Source organism: Girardinichthys multiradiatus, chromosome Y (genome assembly GCF_021462225.1).
Source record: "Girardinichthys multiradiatus isolate DD_20200921_A chromosome Y, DD_fGirMul_XY1, whole genome shotgun sequence".
Lineage (NCBI taxonomy): Eukaryota > Metazoa > Chordata > Actinopteri > Cyprinodontiformes > Goodeidae > Girardinichthys > Girardinichthys multiradiatus.
In genome coordinates, this window is record NC_061818.1 from 33,373,075 (window position 1) to 33,399,552 (window position 26,478).

At 40.0% G+C, this 26,478-nt stretch overlaps 1 protein-coding gene and 1 pseudogene across 2 annotated transcripts; both read left to right on the top strand.

Annotated features, from left to right (window-relative positions):
- Positions 1 to 481: 481 nt before the first annotated feature.
- LOC124863821 (glycylpeptide N-tetradecanoyltransferase 1-like) lies at positions 482 to 11,187 on the top strand. 2 transcript variants are annotated; one of them, XM_047358321.1, is made up of 12 exons: positions 482 to 637; positions 2,660 to 2,759; positions 2,890 to 3,034; positions 3,149 to 3,267; positions 5,095 to 5,186; positions 5,341 to 5,457; positions 5,589 to 5,759; positions 5,846 to 5,954; positions 6,046 to 6,219; positions 6,307 to 6,471; positions 6,562 to 6,699; positions 9,692 to 11,187. In XM_047358321.1, exons 1-12 carry the CDS (start codon positions 534 to 536, stop codon positions 9,710 to 9,712), a joined length of 1,455 nt encoding a protein of 484 aa, XP_047214277.1. In that variant the 5' UTR covers positions 482 to 533; the 3' UTR covers positions 9,713 to 11,187. The 2 variants fall into 2 exon arrangements, with proteins under 2 accessions (XP_047214277.1, XP_047214278.1); XM_047358322.1 differs by having other exon boundaries at positions 6,046 to 6,216.
- Positions 11,188 to 13,036: 1,849 nt separating this feature from the next.
- Positions 13,037 to 23,908, top strand: LOC124864040 (annotated as a pseudogene).
- The last annotated feature ends 2,570 nt before the right edge of the window (positions 23,909 to 26,478 follow it).

A 26,478-nucleotide genomic window follows, 5' to 3' on the forward strand; every position in this document is an offset into this window, starting at 1 on the left:
TTTAGGGAAAGCTCTCTGTAGGTATTCAAAAAGAATTACACTGTCTGACCAATAAGGAATTTTATTTGTGGCTTCCAAAAATAAATTACACTGTGTAATCTTCAGTGACTATGAAGAGGACGCTCCCAATAGATTCTGAGAATTTTTAACATGCTGTAAACCTCACCGAATGTTCCCAGTATGTTCGTAAAATTATTTACACCGTTCTAACTATAATAGGATTTTCCAGCAGGTTCTCTAAAAGATACTGTATATAACTTTAGGGAATCCAAAAAGGTTTTACCGTGTAAATATTTGCGACATCTTAGGGAACATGTCCTGTATATTCTTAAAATTATTTGAACTGTGTGAGACTTAGGTAACGTTCCGTCATGACTGTTGTTATTGCATTGATTTCGCTATTGTTTACAGCAAACACTTTGACATGAGCACCATGGGCGACATTAAAGGCGCCTCCCCAGCTGAGCCAATAGCGTCAAGGCTTGTTTAAAGGCGACCAGCGCACGCCGTGGACCCTCACTTCCTGGTCGAAGATGGCGGATGAGAATGAGACAGCACCGATCCCGGAGAAAGAAGATGTAGAGGACCACGGACACTGTAGCGACTGTGAAAATGAAGAGCACCACTTGGACGACGGGTAATGTGGCAGCCTTATTCACACAGCGGCGGTTTACGGGTTTTATTATCTTACTTTACGCCGAAGCGAATGCTAGCCGAAGCTTTAGCGAGAAGGCAAGGCAACTGTCGGTCGTTAAAGTCCAGCCTACTAGCTTTCTTCCTATTGGTTACAACCGATGTCTGCGCGTTAACTCTGTAATGTGATTGGTTGAGGGAACGTTTTTTGCAGTAACGTAGAAGAAATTTAGCATCAAATGCCTCCAGCAAGGCGTCGTTGGGGGGGTCAAAGAATGATCAAAGTGAGGTTGGAAACTGGTCTTGCGACAAATCACATACTTCCATGTCCTCCGTGAAAATTAAAGAATCTAAAACTTTGATGTTTATTATTTTACAAAGTGGCACCATGTAGTTTCTTGCAGGTGGCAGCTGATTGTCTGCGGTTGACAGATACGAGTTAGCTGGCCATGCTAACAAAGCTGTCAAACCCCTTTTGTCCGAGCCTGAACACAAAATCAAAAGCGAAACGAGCGGATACGTTTTGATGATAATGTGCCTCGACTCTTGTAACCATTGTGTGTTGGGAGCTTTTATTTTTGTTTTTGTTTTGACACATATCTGCAAAGTCTAGAAGATGCAAAACTCAGAAGAGCTCATACGGAAACTAGGCTCTGATGGAAATCCTACTTGGCCATTCATTAAGCTGCGAGCCACAGCTTTTCAGCTTTTAAAGGCAGCTGCAGAAAGAGTTCATTTGCGACCCCTCCTATGTCATGGCTTCTATAAGGTCATGGTGTTGCATGTGTTTATTCTGAAAACATTTTGGAGATTAACAACATGGTATCACTTTGGTCTTATGGGAAAGTGATGACCCTGGTCATTCCGTTGAAATAAATCAGCAGGAAATTCAGTCCTCCACCCAACACGCAAACAAAGAATGGTTCTGATTGTTAGCTGCTCCTCCTCTACTGCAATGGATGCATGGAGAACAAACTATTTAATGTTTTGTTGTCCATTGTCCCTGTCACTCACTGACCTCCTGTACATGGGTATGTAGACACGCTTGGATACCAAGTAGTTCTTGTCCAGAGGTCATGTGATTCACCATCAGCACTGGAGGGAGGGGGTTGGGGGTTAAAATACAGGCCCAGAGCCTGGCCTCTGTCCTCTGTTGGACACTAAAGAGATAATCCTCTGTAAGTATCCAGTCATTCTCAGGATGGATGGGAGTAGGTTTGGAGAAGACTATCAGTACTATCAGTCCTGCCTGTTGTGACTTTATCTGTTTCAGTTTGGCTGATGGACAGCTATGGCTGTTTCCTCACCTGCTTTAAAGCTAAACATGGCACTGTGCTTAGATGCACACAGCTGTTTCTACACAGCCAATAGAAGGGATTAACACAAACAGAGATTAAGTAAATACAATGTGAATATAGTGTTTATTACCTAGATTAACAACAGCCATAATAATATAATTTGTCTGTTTCTTGATTGTGTTTTTTGCTTAATGGTAAACATTCATTTAGGGTTGCAACAATTAATTGGATTAATCACGATTAATCGATTATTGAAATAATCGTCAACTAATTTAGTAATTGAATAATCATTAACTGAAGTATACAGACTCTAAAACACGCTATTTGCTGAAAGAACAACCCACTCAGCAGTAATTAGGCAAAAATTGTACACAAAATAACTCCTTGAGTGGCATAAGCTGTAGCTTCACCTGATTCAAACTCTGTAAGAAAAAATAATCTCTTATTAAGCACCTTTTGCATTCTGATTATTAATCAACAAAATAGTCCACAGATTAATCGCTTAGCAAAATAATCGCTAGTTGCAGCCCTACATTCATTGCATTTGTTTTATCAAAAACAAAAAACTAACAAGGGGATTGAGTCTGGGATGGATTTATACTTATAACTTATCTTTGTCCTTTACACAAATTAAAATGTGACTGTTTCTATCATACATTCAGTAATCAATTCAATTTGTCATCACGACAAGGTTTTCCCAGGCACAATATATCTTTCATGTTTTCCAGTGACCGGGCTGATGACACTGGTGCCAAGAAGAAGAAAAAGAAACAGAAAAAGAAGAAGAAGGCTGGTGCCACAGAAGTAGCTCCAGATCCTCTTGCCAAGGCATAAAATCATTTGTTTTAGCATGAAAGATAATCTAAAGTACAACTACAAAATGCAACCTGTAGAGATCTTCAGAGTGTGGAGTAGCACACCAACTGAACTGTTTTTTGTTTTTTTATTCCCTGAACAGGTGAATTCACTGCCAGCTGATAAGCTACAGGAGATCCAAAAGGCCATCGAACTGTTTTCCGTTGGCCAAGGTCCAGCCAAAACCATGGAGGAGGCCAGTCGGAGGAGTTATCAGTTTTGGGACACGCAACCTGTTCCCAAGCTTGGTATAATGATCGTCACAGCTTTTATTCTTTTGTAAAACAAAAAAAAATCCTCTGGGCCTCATGCGCTTTATTGCAGGGTTGTGCTTCATGCCATCTTTTTTTGTTTTCCTTCAGGGGAGACTGTAACATCACACGGCTCTATCGAACCTGATAAAGACCACATTAGAGAAGAGCCGTACAGCCTTCCTCAGGGCTTCAGCTGGGACACCCTCGACCTGGGGAACCCTGCTGTGGTAAGACGCAGTAAAGCTTAATTCAAGCAAACGTTCAAATGAAACAATCTTTTAGTAAAACCTTCATTTCTCTTCATTTTACTTTCTTTAATTATAACCTAGTGCAGCAAATGCATGTTGTTTTATTTATAAGGACAACACAGAGTGAATAATGGTGAAGTGGAAGGTAAAGACAAAGTACTAACCAAGGCCACCTTAGTCAGTACTTTTTTGAACCACATTTGCTGCCATTACTACTGAAAGCCATTTGGGGTCTAGAGACCGAGATGTGAACCCATTCCTTGTAGCAAAATAGCTCAAGCTTACTCAGATTAGATGAAGAGGTTCTGTGAACATCACTTTTTCAAATCATGCCACATATTTTCTATTGAATGTAGGCCAAAACATCTGTTTTGATCTATATCATTCCGTTGTAGCTCTGGCTATATGTTGAGGGTCATTGTCTTGCTGGAAGCAGAACTTCTGCCCCATTCCCAGTTTTTTTTTGCAGCCTTTTAATGGGTTTTTCTACCTGAATTACCCTCCATCTAGCTCCATCCACCGGCCCTTCAATGCCGTCTGGCTTCCCTGTCCTGCTGGAGGAAAGCATAAGAACAGCATGGTGGTTTAATAGTGGGGACAACAACTTACATTTTTCTCCACACTTGGTGGTTTGCATGTAGACCAAAAAGTTAAATTTTGGTCCTATCTGATCAGGGTACCTCCTTAAACATGCTTGCTGTGTTCCCTTCCTGGCTTGTGGCAAACAGGACTTTCTCTCAACAATCTTGTTCTACCATGAAGGCCGGATGTGTTGACTAGACGTTGTCCTGCCAACAGAGTTTTCCACATGAGCTGTGAATCTCTGGAGCTCCCCCACAGTTACCATGGGCTTCTTGACTTATTTTCTGGTTGTTGCGCTCTTTGCTGGAAATGTAAGTTGAGATGTACAGCCATGTCTTCCTAGCTTTGCAGTTGTGTCATACTGTTTCCATTTTCAGATGATGGGTTGCGAAGTGCACAGTTGGGATGTTCTTTTATAACCTAACCTTGCTTTAGACTTCTCAGTAGCTTTCTTCCTCGCCTGTCTCCTTTGTTGCTTGATGCTTTTTAAGCTTGTCAACTGGCCCCCTTTCCCACATTAATTAAATCATCATATGTTTTGTTAGTTTGACTACATGTGCCTCTACTAGAAAGTGACAGAATGCACTCAGCTGCCACTTTCCTGTGGTTTTAGACTTTGTTGTACCTGCAAACCCACACCTGGACATAATCGCTTCCTGCAGCAGGTTCCTGAGGGGTAACAACAAAAGCTGGCACGCAGATGTAGCTCAGAATAATATAAAATCTGTATTTCTCAGTAACAGCAGCCCCCAGAGGATGATGCCTGTGTCCAAGTTTTCTTCTGAAAAGAGCCATGTTTAATATTAACAGGACAGCGTCCCTCGGTATAAAAACCCCATCAGGTTCAAAGTTCAACAAAGCATTTATCACTGTCAAAGTGCACAACACTGATTTTTATTTTATTTTAAACAAGCCAATTTTTGTCTTTTATTAATTAATTAAAACAAAAGTAACGTAAGCTTTAATGCAGATATACCAATTGTTTAAAATGATCTGAATGACTTTGTTAAATGATGGGTATATTCCTGTCTGAGGGAGACTGAAATTAGAGCACTCCATGGGGGGGTTTAACTGTCATTGCGCACGCATGCAGACAGAATTAGTGTCAGATTTACACTGGTAACAGATGATGGAGAAATGAGCTCACAGAACATGCTTCTTTACTATTGTTTGCTGTAGTTCAAGTCATATTTATGCAATTAAAATGTATCATTTGTCCTTCAGCTTAAGGAGCTCTACACCCTCCTCAACGAGAACTACGTGGAAGACGATGACAACATGTTCAGATTTGACTACTCCCCGGAGTTCTTGCTCTGGTAATTCTCAAAGCTTCATAAATGAAGTTCATTACAGTTTAATTTTTTTCAGTTTTACAGGTGAATTTATTTCCTGTGTAAGTACACTGTAAATATCTACCCTTTTTTTTGTTGGTATTCTGACATCAAAATGAATCACCTGGGTCTTGTTTAGGGCCTTACGACCTCCAGGTTGGCTGCCTCAGTGGCATTGTGGAGTTCGAGTGAACTCCAATCAGAAGCTGGTTGGATTTATCAGTGCGATTCCAGCCACCATCCGCATATATGACATGTACGTTAACCCAGTAACGTGGGGTGGTTTTATTTATGTTTCTTATTGAGGGTGTGTCCCGTGACTAAACATGGAAATAGTCCATCACCAGGCAAAGTCATTATGTCTCATCACTTCTTCTTGTGATTTAGAGAAAAGAAAATGGTAGAGATCAATTTCTTGTGCGTCCACAAGAAACTGCGAGCTAAACGGGTCGCTCCAGTTCTGATCCGAGAGATCACGAGACGGGTCAACCTTCAGGGTATTTTCCAGGCGGTGTACACTGCCGGAGTGGTTCTGCCCAAACCTGTGGGAACTTGCAGGTTTGTATGGCAGAAGGGAATATCTCTTTTTACTTGATGTAATGCCTTGAATATTGCCTCCTTTAATTCACTTCTCATGTGCACAGGTACTGGCATCGCTCTTTGAACCCCAGAAAACTAATTGAAGTGAAGTTCTCCCATCTGAGCAGGAACATGACTATGCAGCGCACCATGAAGTTGTACCGTTTGCCTGAGGTTGGTGGGAGAATGGATACAGATTTAGACTCAGATCATTAACTAAATTCTTCTTTTGTCATGTTTTTAATCTTGTCTAATTTTCCTTCAGTCCCCAAAGACTTCTGGTCTGCGACCAATGACCAAGAAGGATGTGCCAGTCGTACATCGCCTCCTCCGAGAATACTTTAGCCAGTTCAACCTGGTTCCTGCCATGAACGAGGAGGAGGTGGAGCACTGGTTGCTCCCGCAGGAGACCATTATTGACACATACGTGGTGGAGGTGGTGAATATATTTAGGTTAACATTTCCGCATAGATTACTCACACCTTCATAAAGACATCTTGGTAATGGTGATTTTATTGCCTGACAGAACGAAGGCAAAGTGACAGATTTCCTGAGTTTCTACACACTGCCTTCCACCATAATGAATCACCCTGTACATCGCAGTCTTAAAGCAGCGTACTCCTTCTACAATGTGCACACCAGCACACCACTGCTGGACCTGATGTCTGATGCTCTCATTCTGGCGAAATCGGTTTGTTTCCCACAGTTTTACAAACTTACATGAGCTGCCTGGGTGTCTTTCAGACAAGGCAATCTCATTCTGTTTTGTGCCTTTTTACAGAAAGGCTTCGATGTCTTTAATGCACTGGATCTAATGGAAAACAAGACTTTCTTGGAGAAGCTTAAGTTTGGCATTGGGGATGGGAACCTACAGTATTATCTGTACAATTGGAAGTGTCCCAGCATGGGAGCAGAAAAGGTAAAACAAAATTTATAGTATTTGCACAAAAATTGCCTGAAAGACTCTGAAAGTAGTAAAAGTTAAAAATGTGTTTGTTCTTTTAAGAGCGGGCTCAGTCTTTTACTGTCAGGCATTTTTTTTTGGTCTGTCTCTTCATTCCAGTTTTTCTTATTGAGGGATAAGAGCCAGCTGCTTAATATGACCGGGTTTCAACCTTTTTGTCACCCCTCTGAGCACTTTAATATAACATCTCAGAAACGCTCATCAGTATAGTCCATTTTGCTGCTTTTCAGGGAACGAATTATGAGGCAGAGATCATCACTACACTGAACTAAAAAATGGAAGCTATACAAGTCTCATTGTTTTCCCAAACTAAGCCGGTATCTTTTATAAAATAGCAACATTTGGAGGAGCAGATCACCTGGATGCCAAATGGTTATAAGTAAACTTTCTTATTTAACTATAACTCATATGAGGTATTAATCGGAAGGATAAAAAGAATATGACTTTTTCCATTATTTGTCAAATAAGTTTTGTTCTTACTGATTAAACATAAAAGATTAGCACCTGAGCAATAAGTTTGATTTTTTTGCCACATTCATCTATGAGATGAATGACCTGGATATGCCTGTGTTTGATCTGGTATGAGGAGAGCACTCTTCCCTCCCAATGCAGATTTTAGAAGTAGTGCTGATGTTAACGCCGCACAACACCCCTCTCGGCCCGCGCTGCCGACTTGTTTGTGGGATGTCACTCACCTTGACTTGGTTTTTACAAACGGCCAAAGGGACCTCAGAAGCAGCTCGTCTTTACAGGTTCATGACAGAAATGTTTTGTGAAAGAGGCTTATGACTGCTGGACTGGGGTAAAGTCAGCGGGTTTCTCCATGGTTGCGTTGGCCATAAAATAACACGTATGTATTAAAATTCCTATTAATTGGTCTTATGTACAGGTCCTTCTCAAAATATTAGCATATTGTGATAAAGTTCATTATTTTCCATAATGTAATGATGAAAATTTACCATTCATATATTTTAGATTCATTGCACACTAACTGAAATATTTCAGGTCTTTTATTGTCTTAATACGGATGATTTTGGCATACAGCTCATGAAAACCCAAAATTCCTATCTCACAAAAGCAAAATTAGCATATTATTAAAAGGGTCTCTAAACGAGCTATGAACCTAACCATCTAAATCAACGAGTTAACTCTAAACACCTGCAAAAGATTCCTGAGGCCTTTAAAACTCCCAGCCTGGTTCATCATTCAAAACCCCAATCATGGGTAAGACTGCCGACCTGACTGCTGTCCAGAAGGCCACTATTGACACCCTCAAGCAAGAGGGTAAGACACAGAAAGAAATTTCTGAACGAATAGGCTGTTCCCAGAGTGCTGTATCAAGGCACCTCAGTGGGAAGTCTGTGGGAAGGAAAAAGTGTGGCAGAAAACGCTGCACAACGAGAAGAGGTGACCGGACCCTGAGGAAGATTGTGGAGAAGGGCCGATTCCAGACCTTGGGGGACCTGCGGAAGCAGTGGACTGAGTCTGGAGTAGAAACATCCAGAGCCACCGTGCACAGGCGTGTGCAGGAAATGGGCTACAGGTGCCGCATTCCCCAGGTCAAGCCACTTTTGAACCAGAAACAGCAGCAGAAGCGCCTGACCTGGGCTACAGAGAAGCAGCACTGGACTGTTGCTCAGTGGTCCAAAGTACTTTTTTCGGATGAAAGCAAATTCTGCATGTCATTTGGAAATCAAGGTGCCAGAGTCTGGAGGAAGACTGGGGAGAAGGAAATGCCAAAATGCCAGAAGTCCAGTGTCAAGTACCCACAATCAGTGATGGTCTGGGGTGCCGTGTCAGCTGCTGGTGTTGGTCCACTGTGTTTTATCAAGGGCAGGGTCAATGCAGCTAGCTATCAGGAGATTTTGGAGCACTTCATGCTTCCATCTGCTGAAAAACTTTATGGAGATGAAGATTTCATTTTTCAGCATGACCTGGCACCTGCTCACAGTGCCAAAACCACTGGTAAATGGTTTACTGACCATGGTATCACTGTGCTCAATTGGCCTGCCAACTCTCCTGACCTGAACCCCATAGAGAATCTGTGGGATATTGTGAAGAGAACGTTGAGAGACTCAAGACCCAACACTCTGGATGAGCTAAAGGCCGCTATCGAAGCATCCTGGGCCTCCATAAGACCTCAGCAGTGCCACAGGCTGATTGCCTCCATGCCACGCCGCATTGAAGCAGTCATTTCTGCAAAAGGATTCCCGACCAAGTATTGAGTGCATAACTGGACATGATTATTTGAAGGTTGACGTTTTTTGTATTAAAAACACTTTTCTTTTATTGGTCGGATGAAATATGCTAATTTTGTGAGATAGGAATTTTGGGTTTTCATGAGCTGTATGCCACAATCATCCGTATTAAGACAATAAAATACCTGAAATATTTCAGTTAGTGTGCAATGAATCTAAAATATATGAATGTTAAATTTTCATCATGACATTATGGAAAATAATGAACTTTATCACAATATGCTAATATTTTGAGAAGGACCTGTAGTGTTTAAATTTTCTGAGAAACTGAATGTTGGTTTTCCATCATTAGCTGTAAGCTGTAGTCATCGAAATGAACTGAAATAAAATGAGCTGAGTTTTTGACTTGAATCACTGAAATAAATACCCTTTTTAATGATATTCTTATTATAGATAGTCTTATAACAATATACCCATCAAATTTAAATTTTGGCTTTTAAATATCACAAATAAAAATGTTTTTATATACTTCTCTAAAGTACCAGAAAAAATTTAATTTAAGATGACATTTTGTGAGTCATTTCTCCAGAAGGATTTTCCACTTCTCTTTTCCCTTTGCCAGTTATATTTTGTATTGGGCAAATTTTATAATGTCAACATGTAAAAGTTTCTGGTCATTCATATTCCTTACTCCGTCTAAAATTCCTTTGAGCAGTTTTTGGCTAACGGCTCCACTGTTTCTTTGCCAGGTTGGATTGGTTCTGCAGTGACATCCTTTTACAGTATAAGCACGCGTCACCAATGGGCCTGAAGACCGCACCATGGACTGATGACTTCATGCTTTCAGAAAAGAAAACACACCACCCATTTTTACTTTCTGACCTTTTGAACTTTGACCTGCACTACTGCTGCCAGGTGTATGGGGCTGGGAGAGCCCTCAGGTCTTCCCCCTCCCTCAACCACATGGACCTTAAGCCATTGTAGTTTATCATTGCAAACAACTGTATTTCCTCTGAAAGCTGTCTTAAATTGTACCAAAACACACACACACACACACACACACACCCTCTGATTTCATGGGTTACTGGCTACTACTATCTGTGAAACCTACAGTACTTGTACATATATGTCAGACATAACTACAGTTAATGGCTTAACACATGCAGAGTAGAATCTACTGTTTGGTTTTTTCTTCAAATATTGGAAGTGGTTTTTACAACTAAAATAAAAGTAATTCTTAAGTTTTAGAAATAAAAAAACAAAATGGGTGAAAGAGATTTTAAAAAGGAGGCTCAAAAAGATGTGGTTAATAAATACCAAAAACAAACTTAAGATAAGGGCTTCCGGTTAGATCTTTGCTGTTGTTCTTGACCCCTTTTTGTTTTTAATGTTTCCCGGCAGCCATTAAGGTTGCTCAGCACTGCTTGAATTAAACCCAGAGCTGGCTTTCATCTTCTGGAGCTCCACTCATTCATATCAACTTTTCAGGACCATCTCTCTTGAATTCACTGTACTAATAAAAGAAACCCAGATCCATATTGATCAGGCTGGACTGCTACAAAGGGGCTGAAGGCATTCTGATGGGGTGGTTGTGCTGCATGCTTATCACCAGAGATCATATTTGTAATACTGTCTTTTAATTTAAATGTGTCCCCAGTTGAAAATTGTTCCCCCTTGTGGTCCCACACACTCCTTAAATTACGTTTCCTAAACATCTGTGAGGTTTCAAGGCAAGAAGAGAAATCTAAATTACTTTTCCAGCCTGGAATGCAAGTAACCGTTATGGGAAAGTCCAAGAATTAAGTTGAGATGTATTACTTCAATAAAGACTTAAATTATTTAAATGTAAACAAACATGGAGTTTTAGTGTGCTGGATTTTCCTGGCTGGACTGATAATTGTGCCAGTTAACTTCATGATAAGGACAAGACAACACACTAATATTACTACACAGCATGATTTATTTCAACATATCCTGCATATCGACTACTTGGCTTCTGTCAAACTGGGTGAGGTTTTATATGATTGAGCAATGGAATGATGGAGTCACAATTTGCAGAGGAGCACGGTTGATGACTGGGGAAATGCTTCTAAGAAATCTTTTCTTATGTAAAACTTGGTTTTTCCAAAAAAAAAAAAAATCTAAAAAGTTGATTTTGCTGTGATGTGGTGCAGGAAATGAATGTGAAGATGCCAGTGAGGTTTTTTTGTTCTGGAGCAGAAAATAAATAACTTCTAGAAGTTGATGCGAGTTTGTTGGAAAACGTATCAAACAGGCTGTATATTTATATTTCAAAATCATACATCTTGCAAAAATAAGTTTTCAGATTCAGTTATTAACTTTTTCTGAAGTTTCAGGTGTATTTATTTCCATGAAAGGTGAAGATGTTTTCATACACAAATGTTGCTTTTCTTATAACTATGAGTAACCAGCATGTGGCCAGATTACTGCAAATTCACTGCTGCTGGATGAGGTTCAATTCTTTCCCTTAGGAAATACAAAACGTTGACGAAATATTCTGTTTCACAGTTGAACAAACTGAGTTTGCAATAAAAACCTAAACAAAATTAAATGTGATTAACAGCACATCAATTTCTTTAGATGTGCTGCACGGTTGCGCAGTTGGTAGCGCCACCGTGGCACTGTTGCTTTGCAGCAAGAAGGTCCTGGGTTTGACTCCCTGGGGGTTTTCCTGCATGGAGTTTTCATGTTCTCCCTGTGCATGCGTGGGTTCTCACCGGGTACTCTGGCTTTCTCCCATAGTCCAAAAACATGACTATTGGGTTAATTGGTCCCTAAAATTGCTGTTAGATATGAATGAGTGTGTGCATGGTTGTCTTTCCTGTATGTCTCCATGTTGCCCTGCGATAGATTGGCGACCTGTCCAGGGTGTACCCTGCCTCTCGCCCGTAGAGTTACACGAGATAGGCACCAGCCCCCAATGACCCACTATGAAATAAGCAGTATAGAAGATGAATGAATGAATAATTTATTTAGATCCGAGTACAGGAAAAAATGCAAAACTGCAGAAAGTTAATGAAACTATGACGTCGAGAACCAAAAATCATTAAATATTGGTCTAAAACATGTTTTTCCACAATTTATTTGATCGTTCTTAAAAGGACCTCAAACATGGTATTTTCTGTAACTGTTGATACTCATAAAAACACCAAACATGGCTCATAGTGCTTTAAAAACTGTGCTAGCCCTGTATGTGGAGCTGTTTTCCTGAAGATACATTCAAACCAGAAAGGTGTGTGAAGCATACACACATATAGAGACATCCCAGAAAATGTGATTATTGTTTAAATGTTTAAATATAAATGAAAGTCATTTAAATTCATTACATAAGGGGTAATTTATTCAAATCGTTTTATATTAAGTATGGAAAAAGGTGCACAAACGAGGTCCCAGAGTCTGTAGGAAGGGTGGAGAGACACAGAATCCAAGTTTTTTGAGGTCCACGAAATGGGAGCAGAGAGAGGGGAAAGTTTACACACCTGCTTTATGACCAACATACCACTGCTTGATTGGCCAGCAAACTGACCTGACCTACATTCCACAGAGAGCTCCACTCATTCATATCAACTTTTCAGGACCACCCCTCTTGAATTCACTGTACTAATAAAAGAAACCCATACCTATATATATATATGGGATGTATATTTTTCATTGCTACCAAAAGTAGTTATTCCATTTGTTTTCTTATTCTTAACCATCTAGCTTTTTATTTGACATTTTTACATACATTTAGCAAAGGCTTAGCTGCATGGTTTGACACCGGAAAAAAAAATCAAAGCAACCACTATCAATAAACTTTATTTATTTATTTTTATTTTTAATGGCAAAATTTAATTAAATCACATTAGAATGTTGTGCAGAACTTAATAATTTGTTTAAATGTATGATCTGTGTCTAGATTTTAATGTTATAAAAGTCAATTGTAGCTGCACCCAAGCAGTATAACATACACACAACTCCCATATCGTGCCCGTCGCTCATTGGACGGCATTGTCTTACGTATAAGAAATCCAATTCTGTGATTGGCTACTGTCGTCTCCTGTCAGTAATGTGGGCGGTCTTATATAACTAACAGGGAAGTGAACTCAGAGTTGACAGTTGACAGGCCATTGCAAAGAAAGACTGGCGTGATGTTGACAATTATATCCTTTGCTTGCATAGTTTGGGTCATTTTTATACTTAAATATGTCTTCGGCAGCTCAGGTCCGAACCCCTTCGAGAAGGACTGTCGAGAGCCGCTGAAAAAGAAGGTTTACGACAAGAAAGAGAAAAATAAAGTCCTTAAGCAAGGTGAGTTTATGTAGATAAGTTTGCAGTCAAAACAGTAGAAACTCATGCAAGCTGTAAAGTCACGAATATAGTTTGGTTTGTTTCGTCAAAACACTTTAAATCTCATAGCTTAGTTTATGACATTGATGTAAAGTTCATGGTTGCAAAGCAATATGTGCAGCGTTAAAATTTAAACTGGTAGTGTTCAGATCGTGTAATGTTATTTTGACTTCTAGATCATTTAAATATACAGGTCCTTCTCAAAATATTAGCATATTGTGATAAAGTTCATTATTTTCCATAATGTCATGATGAAAATTTAACATTTATATATTTTAGATTCATTGCACACTAACTGAAATATTTCAGGTCTTTTATTGTCTTAATACGGATGATTTTGGCATACAACTCATGAAAACTCAAAATTCCTATCTCACAAAATTAGCATATTTCATCCGACCAATAAAAGAAAAGTGTTTTTAATACAAAAAACGTCAACCTTCAAATAATCATGTCCAGTTATGCACTCAATACTTGGTCGGGAATCCTTTTGCAGAAATGACTGCTTCAATGCGGCGTGGCATGGAGGCAATCAGCCTGTGGCACTGCTGAGGTCTTATGGAGGCCCAGGATGCTTCGATAGCGGCCTTTAGCTCATCCAGAGTGTTGGGTCTTGAGTCTCTCAACGTTCTCTTCACAATATCCCACAGATTCTCTATGGGGTTCAGGTCAGGAGAGTTGGCAGGCCAATTGAGCACAGTGATACCATGGTCAGTAAACCATTTACCAGTGGTTTTGGCACTGTGAGCAGGTGCCAGGTCATGCTGAAAAATGAAATCTTCATCTCCATAAAGTTTTTCAGCAGATGGAAGCATGAAGTGCTCCAAAATCTCCTGATAGCTAGCTGCATTGACCCTGCCCTTGATAAAACACAGTGGACCAACACCAGCAGCTGACACGGCACCCAGACCATCACTGACTGTGGGTACTTGACACTGGACTTCTGGCATGTTGGTATTTCCTTCTCCCCAGTCTTCCTCCAGACTCTGGCACCTTGATTTCCGAATGACATGAAGAATTTGCTTTCATCCGAAAAAAGTACTTTGGACCACTGAGCAACAGTCCAGTGCTGCTTCTCTGTAGCCCAGGTCTGGGGAATGCGGCACCTGTAGCCCATTTCCTGCACACGCCTGTGCACGGTGGCTCTGGATGTTTCTACTCCAGACTCAGTCCACTGCTTCCGCAGGTCCCCCAAGGTCTGGAATCGGCCCTTCTCCACAATCTTCCTCAGGGTCCGGTCACCTCTTCTCGTTGTGCAGCGTTTTCTGCCACACTTTTTCCTTCCCACAGACTTCCCACTGAGGTGCCTTGATACAGCACTCTGGGAACAGCCTATTCGTTCAGAAATGTCTTTCTGTGTCTTACCCTCTTGCTTGAGGGTGTCAATAGTGGCCTTCTGGACAGCAGTCAGGTCGGCAGTCTTACCCATGATTGGGGTTTTGAGTGATGAACCAGGCTGGGAGTTTTAAAGGCCTCAGGAATCTTTTGCAGGTGTTTAGAGTTAACTCGTTGATTCAGATGATTAGGTTCATAGCTCGTTTAGAGACCCTTTTAATAATATGCTAATTTTGTGAGATAGGAATTTTGGGTTTTCATGAGCTGTATGCCAAAATCATCCGTATTAAGACAATAAAAGACCTGAAATATTTCAGTTAGTGTGCAATGAATCTAAAATATATGAATGTTAAATTTTCATCATGACATTATGGAAAATAATGAACTTTATCACAATATGCTAATATTTTGAGAAGGACCTGTAATTTGTCCCGTTTTTTGGGCTCATTTAAACACATTTATTTTAAGTAAAACATCAAAGCTTTGAGATGGGAGTTAATGTTAACAAAAGGTTTCACAGAATCAAAGACTGTAACTTCAATAACTGAACATTTTCGCTGGAGATGCACTGATCAGGCTTTTTCTGATTTCCAGTTTTCTTTGAGGTCTTAGCTGCCCATTCTCATTTTGACCAATTCCATTTTCATTTCTAAAATTTTTATCAGAATGACATATGAAGTGTTTTTAAATTAAATCTAATTAAACAAACATGTTTGTTTGCTTTCGATATATTTTTTAACCACAGTTATATTGCCTAATCTTACCCTTTTTCCCCGATAGGTTTCTTGGCCAGTAAAGTACCAGACAACCTTGATGCAGTTGTCATTGGCAGTGGTGTTGGTGGACTCGGCCTGGCTGTGTTGCTAGCCAAAGTTGGAAAGAAGGTTCTGGTTCTAGAGCAGCATGATCGGGCTGGGGGATGCTGCCACACATTCACAGAGAAGGGCTTTGAGTTTGATGTTGGTAAGATGATTGTCGCATGTCTTTCAAATATGCAAGAAAATACATTTAAAAAGCACCATAAATTTGTTCCAGTGAAAGTTATAATTGATGAAAATTATTTTGTTGAAGCAATTTCTGTGATAACACCGTTACATATTGCAGGTATCCACTACATCGGTGAACTTTTGGAACACAAGCCTTTTCGATGCATGCTGGACCAGATGACCAATGGACAACTGCAGTGGGAGAAGCTGGAGAACCCATTTGACCACGTTGTGTTGGGAACTCCTGAAAACCGGCGCTCCTACCCCATCTACAGCGGCAGCACTCGCTTCTGTGAATAGCTGAAGAAGCGCTTCCCTGGAGAAGAGAAGGTCATCGACGAGTACATGAAGCTGGTGAAGGTAGGGTCCCGTGACAAGTTATATTAAACTGATAATAGCATTAACCATTTCCAAAATAGTCTTACTTATGATTCAGTCTCTAGCCTTACATGCAATGCTTTTTCTCCTAGTAGGCCTCGACATAAACACACTGCATTATTTGGATTTTGACTGCCATCTGTTCAAAGTCCTTGTAAGATCAATGTTCTACATACACATAACAACAACATAAACACTCATGAACCCACCTCCATATAGTTCACTTTATCATTCACCCATTCCTGGTCGATCCTGTGACATCATGTATTTCTTGGATTAGACGGACATTATACAACCATTCAGTGTCTGAACTCTATTTTTCAAATTTTTTCTTGTTACAACGATAAACTTCAATGGTCTCCTGCAACTTTTAGAAATATCTCTGCATATTCTCTGCTTTAACACACATGAATCATTTAGGTCATTAGCAGGACTCAAGAGGTACAATGGTTTGGATCAAAGCATATTCATGTATTACAATGGCCAAGTCAAAGAATAGACCCTAAATCCAATAGAGTATATGTGGCTGGACTTGAATATTGGTGCTGTCCGTCCAGCCTGAGTGAGCTCGGGCTATTTAAAAAAATATATATTTCAGTATCTGGTTGTGCAAAGCTGGTAGGGAAACACATTGGAACACTTGCAGCTGCAATTGCAGCAAAATGTGATTTTGCGTCAAGAGGTCTGAATGCATGCAGACAACACACAATTTCTATTTATAAAACTTTTGAAAACGATGAATCTTTTTACTTCACCTTCACTATTCTTCACTACTTTGTGTCGGTCTATGTGAATTAATGGGGTTCGTAATCTGCTGCTAGGTGAATCTCTGCATGGTCACAAGTATTTTGCTGCATCTTTGAGATTTTCTTCTTAGAATTTCCCTGTATTTAGTTCCATCCATCCAATAAAAACATTCCCACAGCATGATGCTGCCTCCATCATGTTTTACTGTGGGGTGATGCATAGTGTTATGTTTTTTAAGGATCATCTTCAACATGTTTGCTGTGTTCCCTGGATGGCAGGTGACATTTGAGACTCATGTATATCTGATAAAGGGGGCCACAAATGCCTGCTATACTATTGTATTTAGAACACTGAAATAATGCTTAAGGTTTATAGCTGACATCTCAAGAACACAGTGAACTTTTGTGAAATTTTTCCAAATAAAAATGGATTAGCTAGTAAGCTAATAGGTTTGTGAGTACTGGCATTTAATCCTTTTTTAGTTCTGTCTTCTTGAACACTGCTTGGCTGAAATGAAAACAAAACAGAGAGACAAAGATCACAAATCCTGCGGCCTTGCTTCCTGAACCTCGTAATGATGATGAGTAATGTTTGTATTTAGTTGTATTCACATGTTAGGATAAACAGCTGTTGAAACCTCCTTGAAACACCTCAGATGTACATCTGAAACCAAAGCAGCGGTGATTAGGGAGCCAAGAAATGTTGGATTATCATGTAAATGGAACAGTTGTTTTAACTCAAGTGTCCTTGCTGGTCTACTGTTACCATCTGTGTGTGCTGTGTTTTGTCTGCAAAAAACTGCGCGGGGTGTCTGGTTCCTGGCTCTGCTGAAGCTCTGCCCCTTACCCTTGGCCAAGTTCCTGATCCACACTGGTCTCGTCAAACATCTGTCTTTCTTCTTCAAAATGGCGCCGCGCAGCCTGACAGATGTGGTCAACGAGCTGACAGAAAACAAGGACCACAGAGCTGTCTTTACCTACATCTTTGGCACCTACGGTACGCCTGGTGATAGTTTAATTTTCTTTTTTGGTCAAACAATGAACATCACATGAGATGCTGTTGACTTGGTCTCCTAAATGTCTCTGTATAGTACATACAGACCGGTAGAAGGAATGTTGTGAAAAGGCTTAAAGGAAGATTAGGTTTTAAAACAATAATAACACGTTGGACAAAATGGAAACAGTATGGCATGGCTTCAACCCTACTAACTCCAGATCCAAATTCAATTGAAAGTCTGTGGTAAGACTCAAAAAGTTGGTAGCACTGTTGCCTTGCAGCAAGAAGGTCCTGGGTTCGATGCCTGGCCGGGGGTCTTTCTGCATGGAGTTTGCATGTTCTCCCCGTGCATGCGTGGGTTCTCACCGGGTACTCCGGCTTCCTCCCACAGTCCAAAAACATGCCAGTTAGGTTAATTGGTCACTCTAAATTGCCCTTAGGTGTATAAATGAGTGTGTGCGTGGTTGTTTGTGTGTTGCCCTGCGATGGACTGGCGACCTGTCCAGGGTGTACCCCGCCTCTCGCCCATAGACTGCTGGAGATAGACACCAGCTCCCCCGCGACCCACTATGGAATAAGCGGTAGAAAATGACTGATGACATATCCAGAACACATGACAGTGGTTGACATTGGTTTTTCCACATTTTATCAAGGCTCTGGTTGGAGAAATTTGCTCTTAAAAAAATTATTTACTATTATATGATACCCACATTAATGTAAAATCTGCGATTTTGGAGTTTTATTGATGTTGCTTTTTCCCTCCAATCAGATTTAGAATTGGATTTGAGTCTTGACTTATAGCAGTTCTCTGCTATTTCATGAATTCATTTTGTGAGCAGGCTGCTCAGTGTTTGTGGTTTCATATGTGATCTTCAGGGAACAAACCAAAAGATGCCAGCTTTGCCTTGCACAGTTTGCTGATAACCCACTACCTAAGCGGAGCCTGGTATCCTAAAGGAGGCAGCAGTGAGATTGCTTACCATATGATTCCCATCATTGAGAAGGCAGGGGGCGCCGTTCTGGTTCGAGCCCCAGTCAACCGTATCTTGTTCAACGATGCAAAGGAAGCTTATGGTGAGCTTGACTTGATGAGTTCATTAAGCTAGTCTGTTGATAAGATGAATCCATAGCTTTTGCTTCTTCTTTTTTCAGGTGTGAGTGTGTTAAAAGGTCAAGAGGAGGTGCATGTCCGTGCCCCTATGGTCATTTCTGATGCTGGTATCTTCAATACCTATGAGAAGCTGCTGCCCAAGGAGCTCCAGGCCATGCCAGGTCAGACAGCATTCTCACTGGCCTGAATGCATTTCTGTGCTGCTGATGCCAGACATTTTTTCGGCAGCTTGCTGTTATTCTGCTGCCTTGTAGATATCCTGAAGCAGCTAAGTATGGTGAAGCACAGTGAAGGAGGCTTGAGCATCTTTGTGGGTCTGAATGGAACCAAGGAGGAGCTGGGCCTGAAAGCAAACAACTACTGGATCTTTGCTGAGAACAATTTTGATTAACTGTATGTTTTCTCTTTTAATTCCTATAAGATTTTTTTCTTGAATCTAGCATATCTTTACTTTTTGTTAATCACAAGAGCAACGAGGAGTCCCATATCCCCTATGGCCACCAGAGAGAGACATTTTGCGTCCATGTCAGAAGTGCCTTAACAATCACAGAAAATTACATTCAAACAGCTAATTATGCTAAAAATTAACAGTTTTATACATTGTAAATGAAATGATAGTTGATCAGCAAAAAACACAAAATATTTTTTTGTGTGTTAATTTAACTATAAAATAGCTTTTTTACGCTCAATATTTTTAAATGTACAGTAGCTATAGGAAACTCTCATGTTTTATTGAATTAGGTGAAGCCAAAAAAATATAAACTATGAACAAATGAGACTAACAAATTGTGACTTTTAGACAGCTTTGTAATTGTTGACAAAATGTTTTTATAAATGCTGAAACACACTCTCACAAAATATTCAGTACCTCATTTCCCCTGCCCAATACAGAGTTGGAAGTATGAAGAGCAGGCACAGCATGCAGCACACAGCTGTCCATATAATGCATTTATAGGTTTACGTTATGTGTGCTTGCCATTTTGCTCCAAAGTTCTTACTCCTTTATTTGCTTGTTGCCTTTGTAGGACCTTATGTGATAACATACTCTGTGTGAGATTGTCTGTAGAGCTCATAGATGCAATTTATCGGGTTGCAGTAGAGAGTCATTGCATTTGATGCAGTACTGATGCCAGCAAACAGGCCTGTTGTCATCTGTTCCCCGCTGGAAAATTGTTCCATCGTGTTTTTAGGGTCATTTTCAGCCTTGTTTTTAAATAATATTGATGACTGAAGTTGTTGACTTTGGATTCCTTCATGCAAACCAACGTAATTCTCCCTAGTCCAAAATCCTGTGCCATCATGTCCTGAAATGAGGCCAAAGCTTCCACATTTAGTCTTTCATTGTTGCTCGTTATTCCAGATTCTGCATCAGTATGACTGTAGCCTGTAGTTTACAGCCTGCTGCAATATGCAAAGGCCATAGAGCTATTTTATAACCTTGTTTGTTGCTCTGTCAGCAAGTGAGTATAACTAACCCTGTTAATACAGGAAGACCTATATTGTATTTTTTTTTAAATAAATATCTATTAAACCATGTTTGTTGTGCTATCAAGCTCACTGCCAGCTGAGCATGCAGCGTTTTATATTGTTTCTATGGGGTCAGAATGACTCCCCCTCTGCGGTTCAATGTATATATATATATATATATATATATATATATAAGTACATTATATATATATATATATATATATATATATAATGTACTTCCTGGTTGTTCTAGTGTCAGTGGCAGATACCATGTAGTCTTTGCTTGTACAAAACCTCAAGTCAAATGTTTCCAAGGTTGTTATTAATGCAGATGTTACAGATTCAAGCTGCTCAGGCTGAATGTTTAGTGTAAATTCACCAGATTTATCTCTGTTCATTAAAGGATGGAGAAATATATGAATGAGGAGAGAGAAAAGGCTTCTAAAAAAATCCCCTTGCTGTTTGTTGCCTCCCCATCAGCCAAAGATCCATCATGGGAGGAGAGATCGCCAGGTACTAGATGAGACTCGATGATGGGAATAAACCCTCATCTGGAATGCTTTCTTGATCATTGTCTTTTTTTATCTAGGAAAGTCTACTTTGAGCCTGGTCAGTTTTGCCAAATACTCGTGGTTTGAGGAGTGGAAGGACGGCAAAGTGACGAACAGAGGGGCCGACTACAAAGAGCTGAAGCAAGCATTCATCAAGTCGGCCTTGGATGTGGTGATGGATGTTTTTCCAAAGATCACCAGAGACAAGGTAAAGGCTTGTTTTCTCTGTCTGGTGAGTTCACATGCACCATGATAAATGGCCTGCACTTGTATAGCTCATTATCAAGTCAGATGACCCCAAAGTCCTTTACACTACAATTAGTCATTCACACATTCACACACTGACAGCAATAGGTTGCATTGTAGCCAAAGCTGCCATGAGGCAGACTGACAGAAGTGCAGCTGCCATACAGTTGGCCCCACCGGGCCCTCTGACCACCATCAGGTGATAAATATAGCTTTAAATCAATACTTACAAAAAGGTAAATTTCCTTCTTTACTGCAGTCTCTTAGTCTGCCATCCATCCATCCATCTGCCCACCTACTATTTTTTTATCTATGTATTTAATTATCTGACAATTTAGGGCACATTTTGACTTTAGAACCTGGAAAGTTTGTTACCTTTTTTTATTCTGAGGAGGTTATTTTGCTTGAACTTCCATTTACCCTTGCCATTTCTCATACTTGTTTCAACTATGTGGTTCTTAATATGTGAGTTCATATTGAGCAGGTAATCCGTCCGCCATGACCGCCTTATTTTTCAGCCGCAGAGCATGTGGGAGAAAAGCCTTCGACACAATCATAAAAAATCTTTGATTTTTAGCAATAAAGGCGTAAACAATGACTGTCACAGAGTGTATGTTTTATAATTTATTTGAATTCACTATAAAGTCCACAGAAAGGTACCAACTATTTCTTTCTAAGCACAACTAAAGCACACGGTTTCAGTTGTGAACACAACCAGCCTTAACTTGTGATTTCCTTGCAGCGTTTACTCTGTGGAACTGAATCATAAACCCTCCAGGAAACTTGTGACTAAGACAGATTATAAATAATTTAAGCCTTACAGATATGTCCCAAACGTGACCCTTGTTTTGCGATCCAGGGAAGTTTTATGGAGCCGTTTTGCGTCCTGTCAGCGAGTTCTGGGTCTGTTCCAAGTTTTCCTCCCAGGTGGACTTGCCTGGAAAACCTGTAAAGGGAGCCATCAAGGTGGCAAACTAGATCAACTGACTTTACTCCAAGATCCCCATGGATGACAGAAATTCCCATCCTGTCTCAAAGGCTGAGCCGTGCCACCCTACAGAGGAGGCACATTCGGCCACTTCTATCAGGGATATTGCTCTTTCAATCCACATTCACATCATGACCGTACATGAAGGTCAGAACATAGATGGACCAGTAAAACAAGTGCTTCATTTTTTGGCTAACCTTCCTATTCATCACAATCACAGTGTGGGGCATGTTACTTTGAAAAAGTAATTGGTTATAGTTACTAGTTACTTTACTAGTTACTCCACTAGAAAAGTAACTAGTTAACAGGGAACGTAACTATTGTTACTTTTTTTAAGTTTTAAATGTGTCTACGAACTTAGATTTTTTTCTAAGGTTTCACAAGCCAGTTGCATAAAGTGGAATTACATAGACAAGTAGCCTACTTGTACCAAACATTTAATATTTACTTCACATGTACGTTCTTGCCATTTTACCTCACGGAGAATAAAGTAGTGTCTGTACTTCCATTTTGAAAACACAATCTTTCCCTCCAGACCCGCCATTGTTTCAGCTTACATCTGCTAGATTGCCTGAGCAGGGCTGCTCTGTGCGTTTGTGGTTTGTGTGTAAATGAACTCTGCCTCTGATCGGCTAACCATGAAGGCTTACTCTACCTTAGCCAATCATTATCACTTATGCGATTGTCTCGCTCCTTGCTCTTCCCTTCACCAAAGAAAAAAGCTTAGCTTCTGTGGCTGAGAGCCACGACAGATGATAAGAGCTTCAGTGAGATAGTTTATAACACACCCCATTTAATAACCGTTAGTAACAGTGTTGTAACAATGGAAAAAGTAATTTGTTTGATTACTCGATACTGAAAAAAGTAATGCCGTTTATTTTAATGCTATTATTCCCATCACTGATCACGACAGACTACAGAAAAGGCCCCGATCCATCCTGTTATCGCTTGTAAATAAGACGCCAAGATGGTTAAACTTCTATGCTTGATTCATACATTAACAAAACATATATCTACAAGAGAATTTAAAAAAGTATTATCTTGGTGACTAGTCTGGATAATTCTAGGTAGTTTTGAGTGCTTTCAAGGGGTTTCGCCTGCCTGAATGTGCTGCATTTCTTTGTACTTTTACTATTATAATAGCTACCTTTTTCTTTTGTTTTTTAAAGTATTTTCATCTGGATTTAATTTTTTTGCTACTATCCTAGAGAGTTAAAATGTGTATAAATAGCCAGGTTAGCTATCCTTGGTACTCAGAAGTGTGTTGTGGTTGTACAGATAGAGTACGTCGATGCTGGAACCCCCATCACTAACACACACTACATCGGAGCACCCAAAGGTGAGATCTACGGAGTGGACCACGGCATCGCTCGATTCAGCCCTGAACTCAACGCTACAATAAGACCTCAGACTCCATTGAAGAACCTCTATCTGACAGGTGTGTCCTGTACCTCTTTACACCAAACTGAAAATAAAGATTAGTGTTCCCTCAGCTAATGGTTTTTAAATGTGCCATTTGCATGCCAGGACGTGTTTTTGTGCGGTTTTACTGGCGCGCTCACCGGAGCTCTCACCTGTGGCTCGGTTATTCTCAACCGCAACCTGCATCTGGAAACCATCGCCTTGGCAAAGAGAACAAAATATGTGAACAACAAGCTGAAAGACGAGTAGCTGCTCTTATTTACTGTATTTCAACATATTCTTCAGTTTGATTACACAGCTTTTGTCAAATCTGGTGAGGTTTTATAGTGAATGATGGAGTCCACAGTCTGGTGCAGGTTGGATAATGACGAGTGAGGAAATGCCTATATTGAAATGTTTGTGTATATATGTTGATTTTGTTTGCAAAGAAGTAAATAATAATGACTAATTTCATTGTCACTAAAGGGACAGATCTGCAAAATAATTTTTTATCTGTCTGCCGGCGATTTATTCAGATTGTTTGTTCCTATTTTCTTAGAAAACCTTTTAATCAACTTGAATAATGAATTTGACTGCATTGTTTAATAGGATCAACAGGAATTAATGTATTTAACTTGGAATCTGTATGGTGCGATTGAATTGACTTTGAAAAGTGCCTTGAGACGACATGTGTTGTGAATTGGGGGTGTATAAATAAACTGAATTATTTACCTTTTATTAAACACCGATGACATGTTCCCCTAATTTTAAGCACACATGTGATTGGCAGTTTGGCTTCTGTACACATGTAAAACCTTAAATAAATTTATTTTGAGCTTCAGCTAATTGTTAATTTTGATCCTATTATTTAAACACATTGGCTTATATTCAGTTTAATCCATACCTGTCATTGTTTGCCTGCCATTTGTTTTCCAGCATCCCTTCTCTTTCTTTATCCAAGATCATGTCCCTGAGGTAACAGGTTCAGGAAGGAAACATTCGTCTCCCCAATAACACTAACTCTTTCTGAAGGATCTCAGGTGTTTTTAGGCCAGACAGGATATACAGTGCTATAAAAAAAACTATTCCCCTCCTTACAGATTTCTTCTGCTTTTATATTTTTGTCATGTTTTATCTTATCAAGCAAATTGTTAATATCAGAAATGGTAACCTAAATGTATACAAAATGCGGTTTTCCAATGATTATTTCATTTATTAAGGGAAAATGTTATCCCAACCAATTGGTCTATATTGAAAACACTAATTACCTCCTAAATCTAAGAAGTTATTGTCATCTTTGGTGGCAACAACTGGCAATGACTCTTTTACATCATTGTGGAGAAATTATGACCCACTCTTCATTGCAGAATTATTTTAATTGACCCACATTTGAGGATTTCCAAACATGAACAGCCATTTTAAAGTCATCCCACTACAACACTATTGGATTTAAACCTAGACTTTGACTAGACCACTACAAAACCTACCTTTTTTTTCAACTATTCTGAGGTAGATTTGCTGGTGTGTTTCAGATCATTGTCCTGCTATATTAACCAAGTGCTTTGGCCCTTAAGATAAAAAATTTCATAGCCAAACATTCTGCTTCAGGATTTTCTGGTAGAAAGCGGATTTCATAGCTTCATTGGTTATGGCAAGTCATCCAGATCCTGAAGAAGCAAACTAGCCCCAGACCATTGCACTACCACCACCATGTTTGAATGTTGGTATAATGTTTCGTTCTGAAATTGTTAGTTTTACACATGATGTAACAGGAAACATACCTTCCAGTAAGCTCCTTTGTTGTCTCATCAGTCCACAGAATATTTTCTAAAATTCATGGGTAACAGGCTTTTGTGTTCTTTTTGGCAGCACGGGTTTCACATTTGAACTCTTCCCATCGATGTCATTCTTGCTCAGTCTCTTTTTTTTATTATTGAATCATGAACAGCAGGAAAGAGACTGATCTTAACCTTGGGTAGTGATGCTTTAGATGTTATTGGTTGTTTTGTCACCCCCTGGATGAGTTGTTGATGCCTTGCAGTAATTGTAGTAGGCCAGTCACTCTTAGGAAGGTTTCCCACACCTCCATGTTTTCTCCGTGGCTCCCATTGTGGTTTGCAGGAGTCCTAAGCCCTTAGGTTGGCTTCGTAACCCTCTCCAGGCTGATACATGTCAACGATTCTCATCTGCATTGGAATTTCTTTAGATTGGGGCATAATGTTTTGCTTTTTGAGATCTACTTTGTGTTGTCAGAAAGGTTCCATTCAAGTTATTACTTGATGCTCCCCAGGTCTGGTAGTAATCAACTTTCCAAAAATATTTATTCATTGTTGATTAACTAGGGAGGGTGATTACTTTTTTCATATACGGGCAGGTTGATTCAGGTGGCGTTTTCTCTTGATAAATAAAAGTATAATTTAAAGTGTGCATTCTTGATGGTCTGAAACGTTAATGTGAGATAAAAAGAAAAACGTGTAAACAGAAGAAACCTGTATGGGGAAAACACCTTTTCACAGCCCTGTATAGTTCCTCCAGCTGGTTTTGGGTATGCTCCAGGCTCTCCTCTCAGTGGGACATACCTAGAAAACCTCCAATGGGAAGGGCCCTGGAGGCATAATCCGTAGCCTGACCTGTCTCAGCTGACTAATTTAAGCCTACCGTGTATGGGATCTCAAATTGATAGCTTTGGTTCTTTTGGATTTATTTTTTTTCTTGAACATAGAGGGAAGGAGCAAAACCCACATTACAGCAGACAAGAACCCAATTCATCTACCCATCTCCTGCTCCTTTCCCTCATTCGTGAACAAAACTCTGAAGATACTAGAACTTCCCGAAGTGTGCAGTTCACCTTTTTTTAGGTGAGAACCATTTTTTTCTATTCTTACTCGTACTCGTCGTCTTCCGCTTATCCGGGACCGGGTCGCGGGGGCAGCAGACTCAGCAGAGACACCCAGACGTCCCTCTCCCCAGACACCTCCTC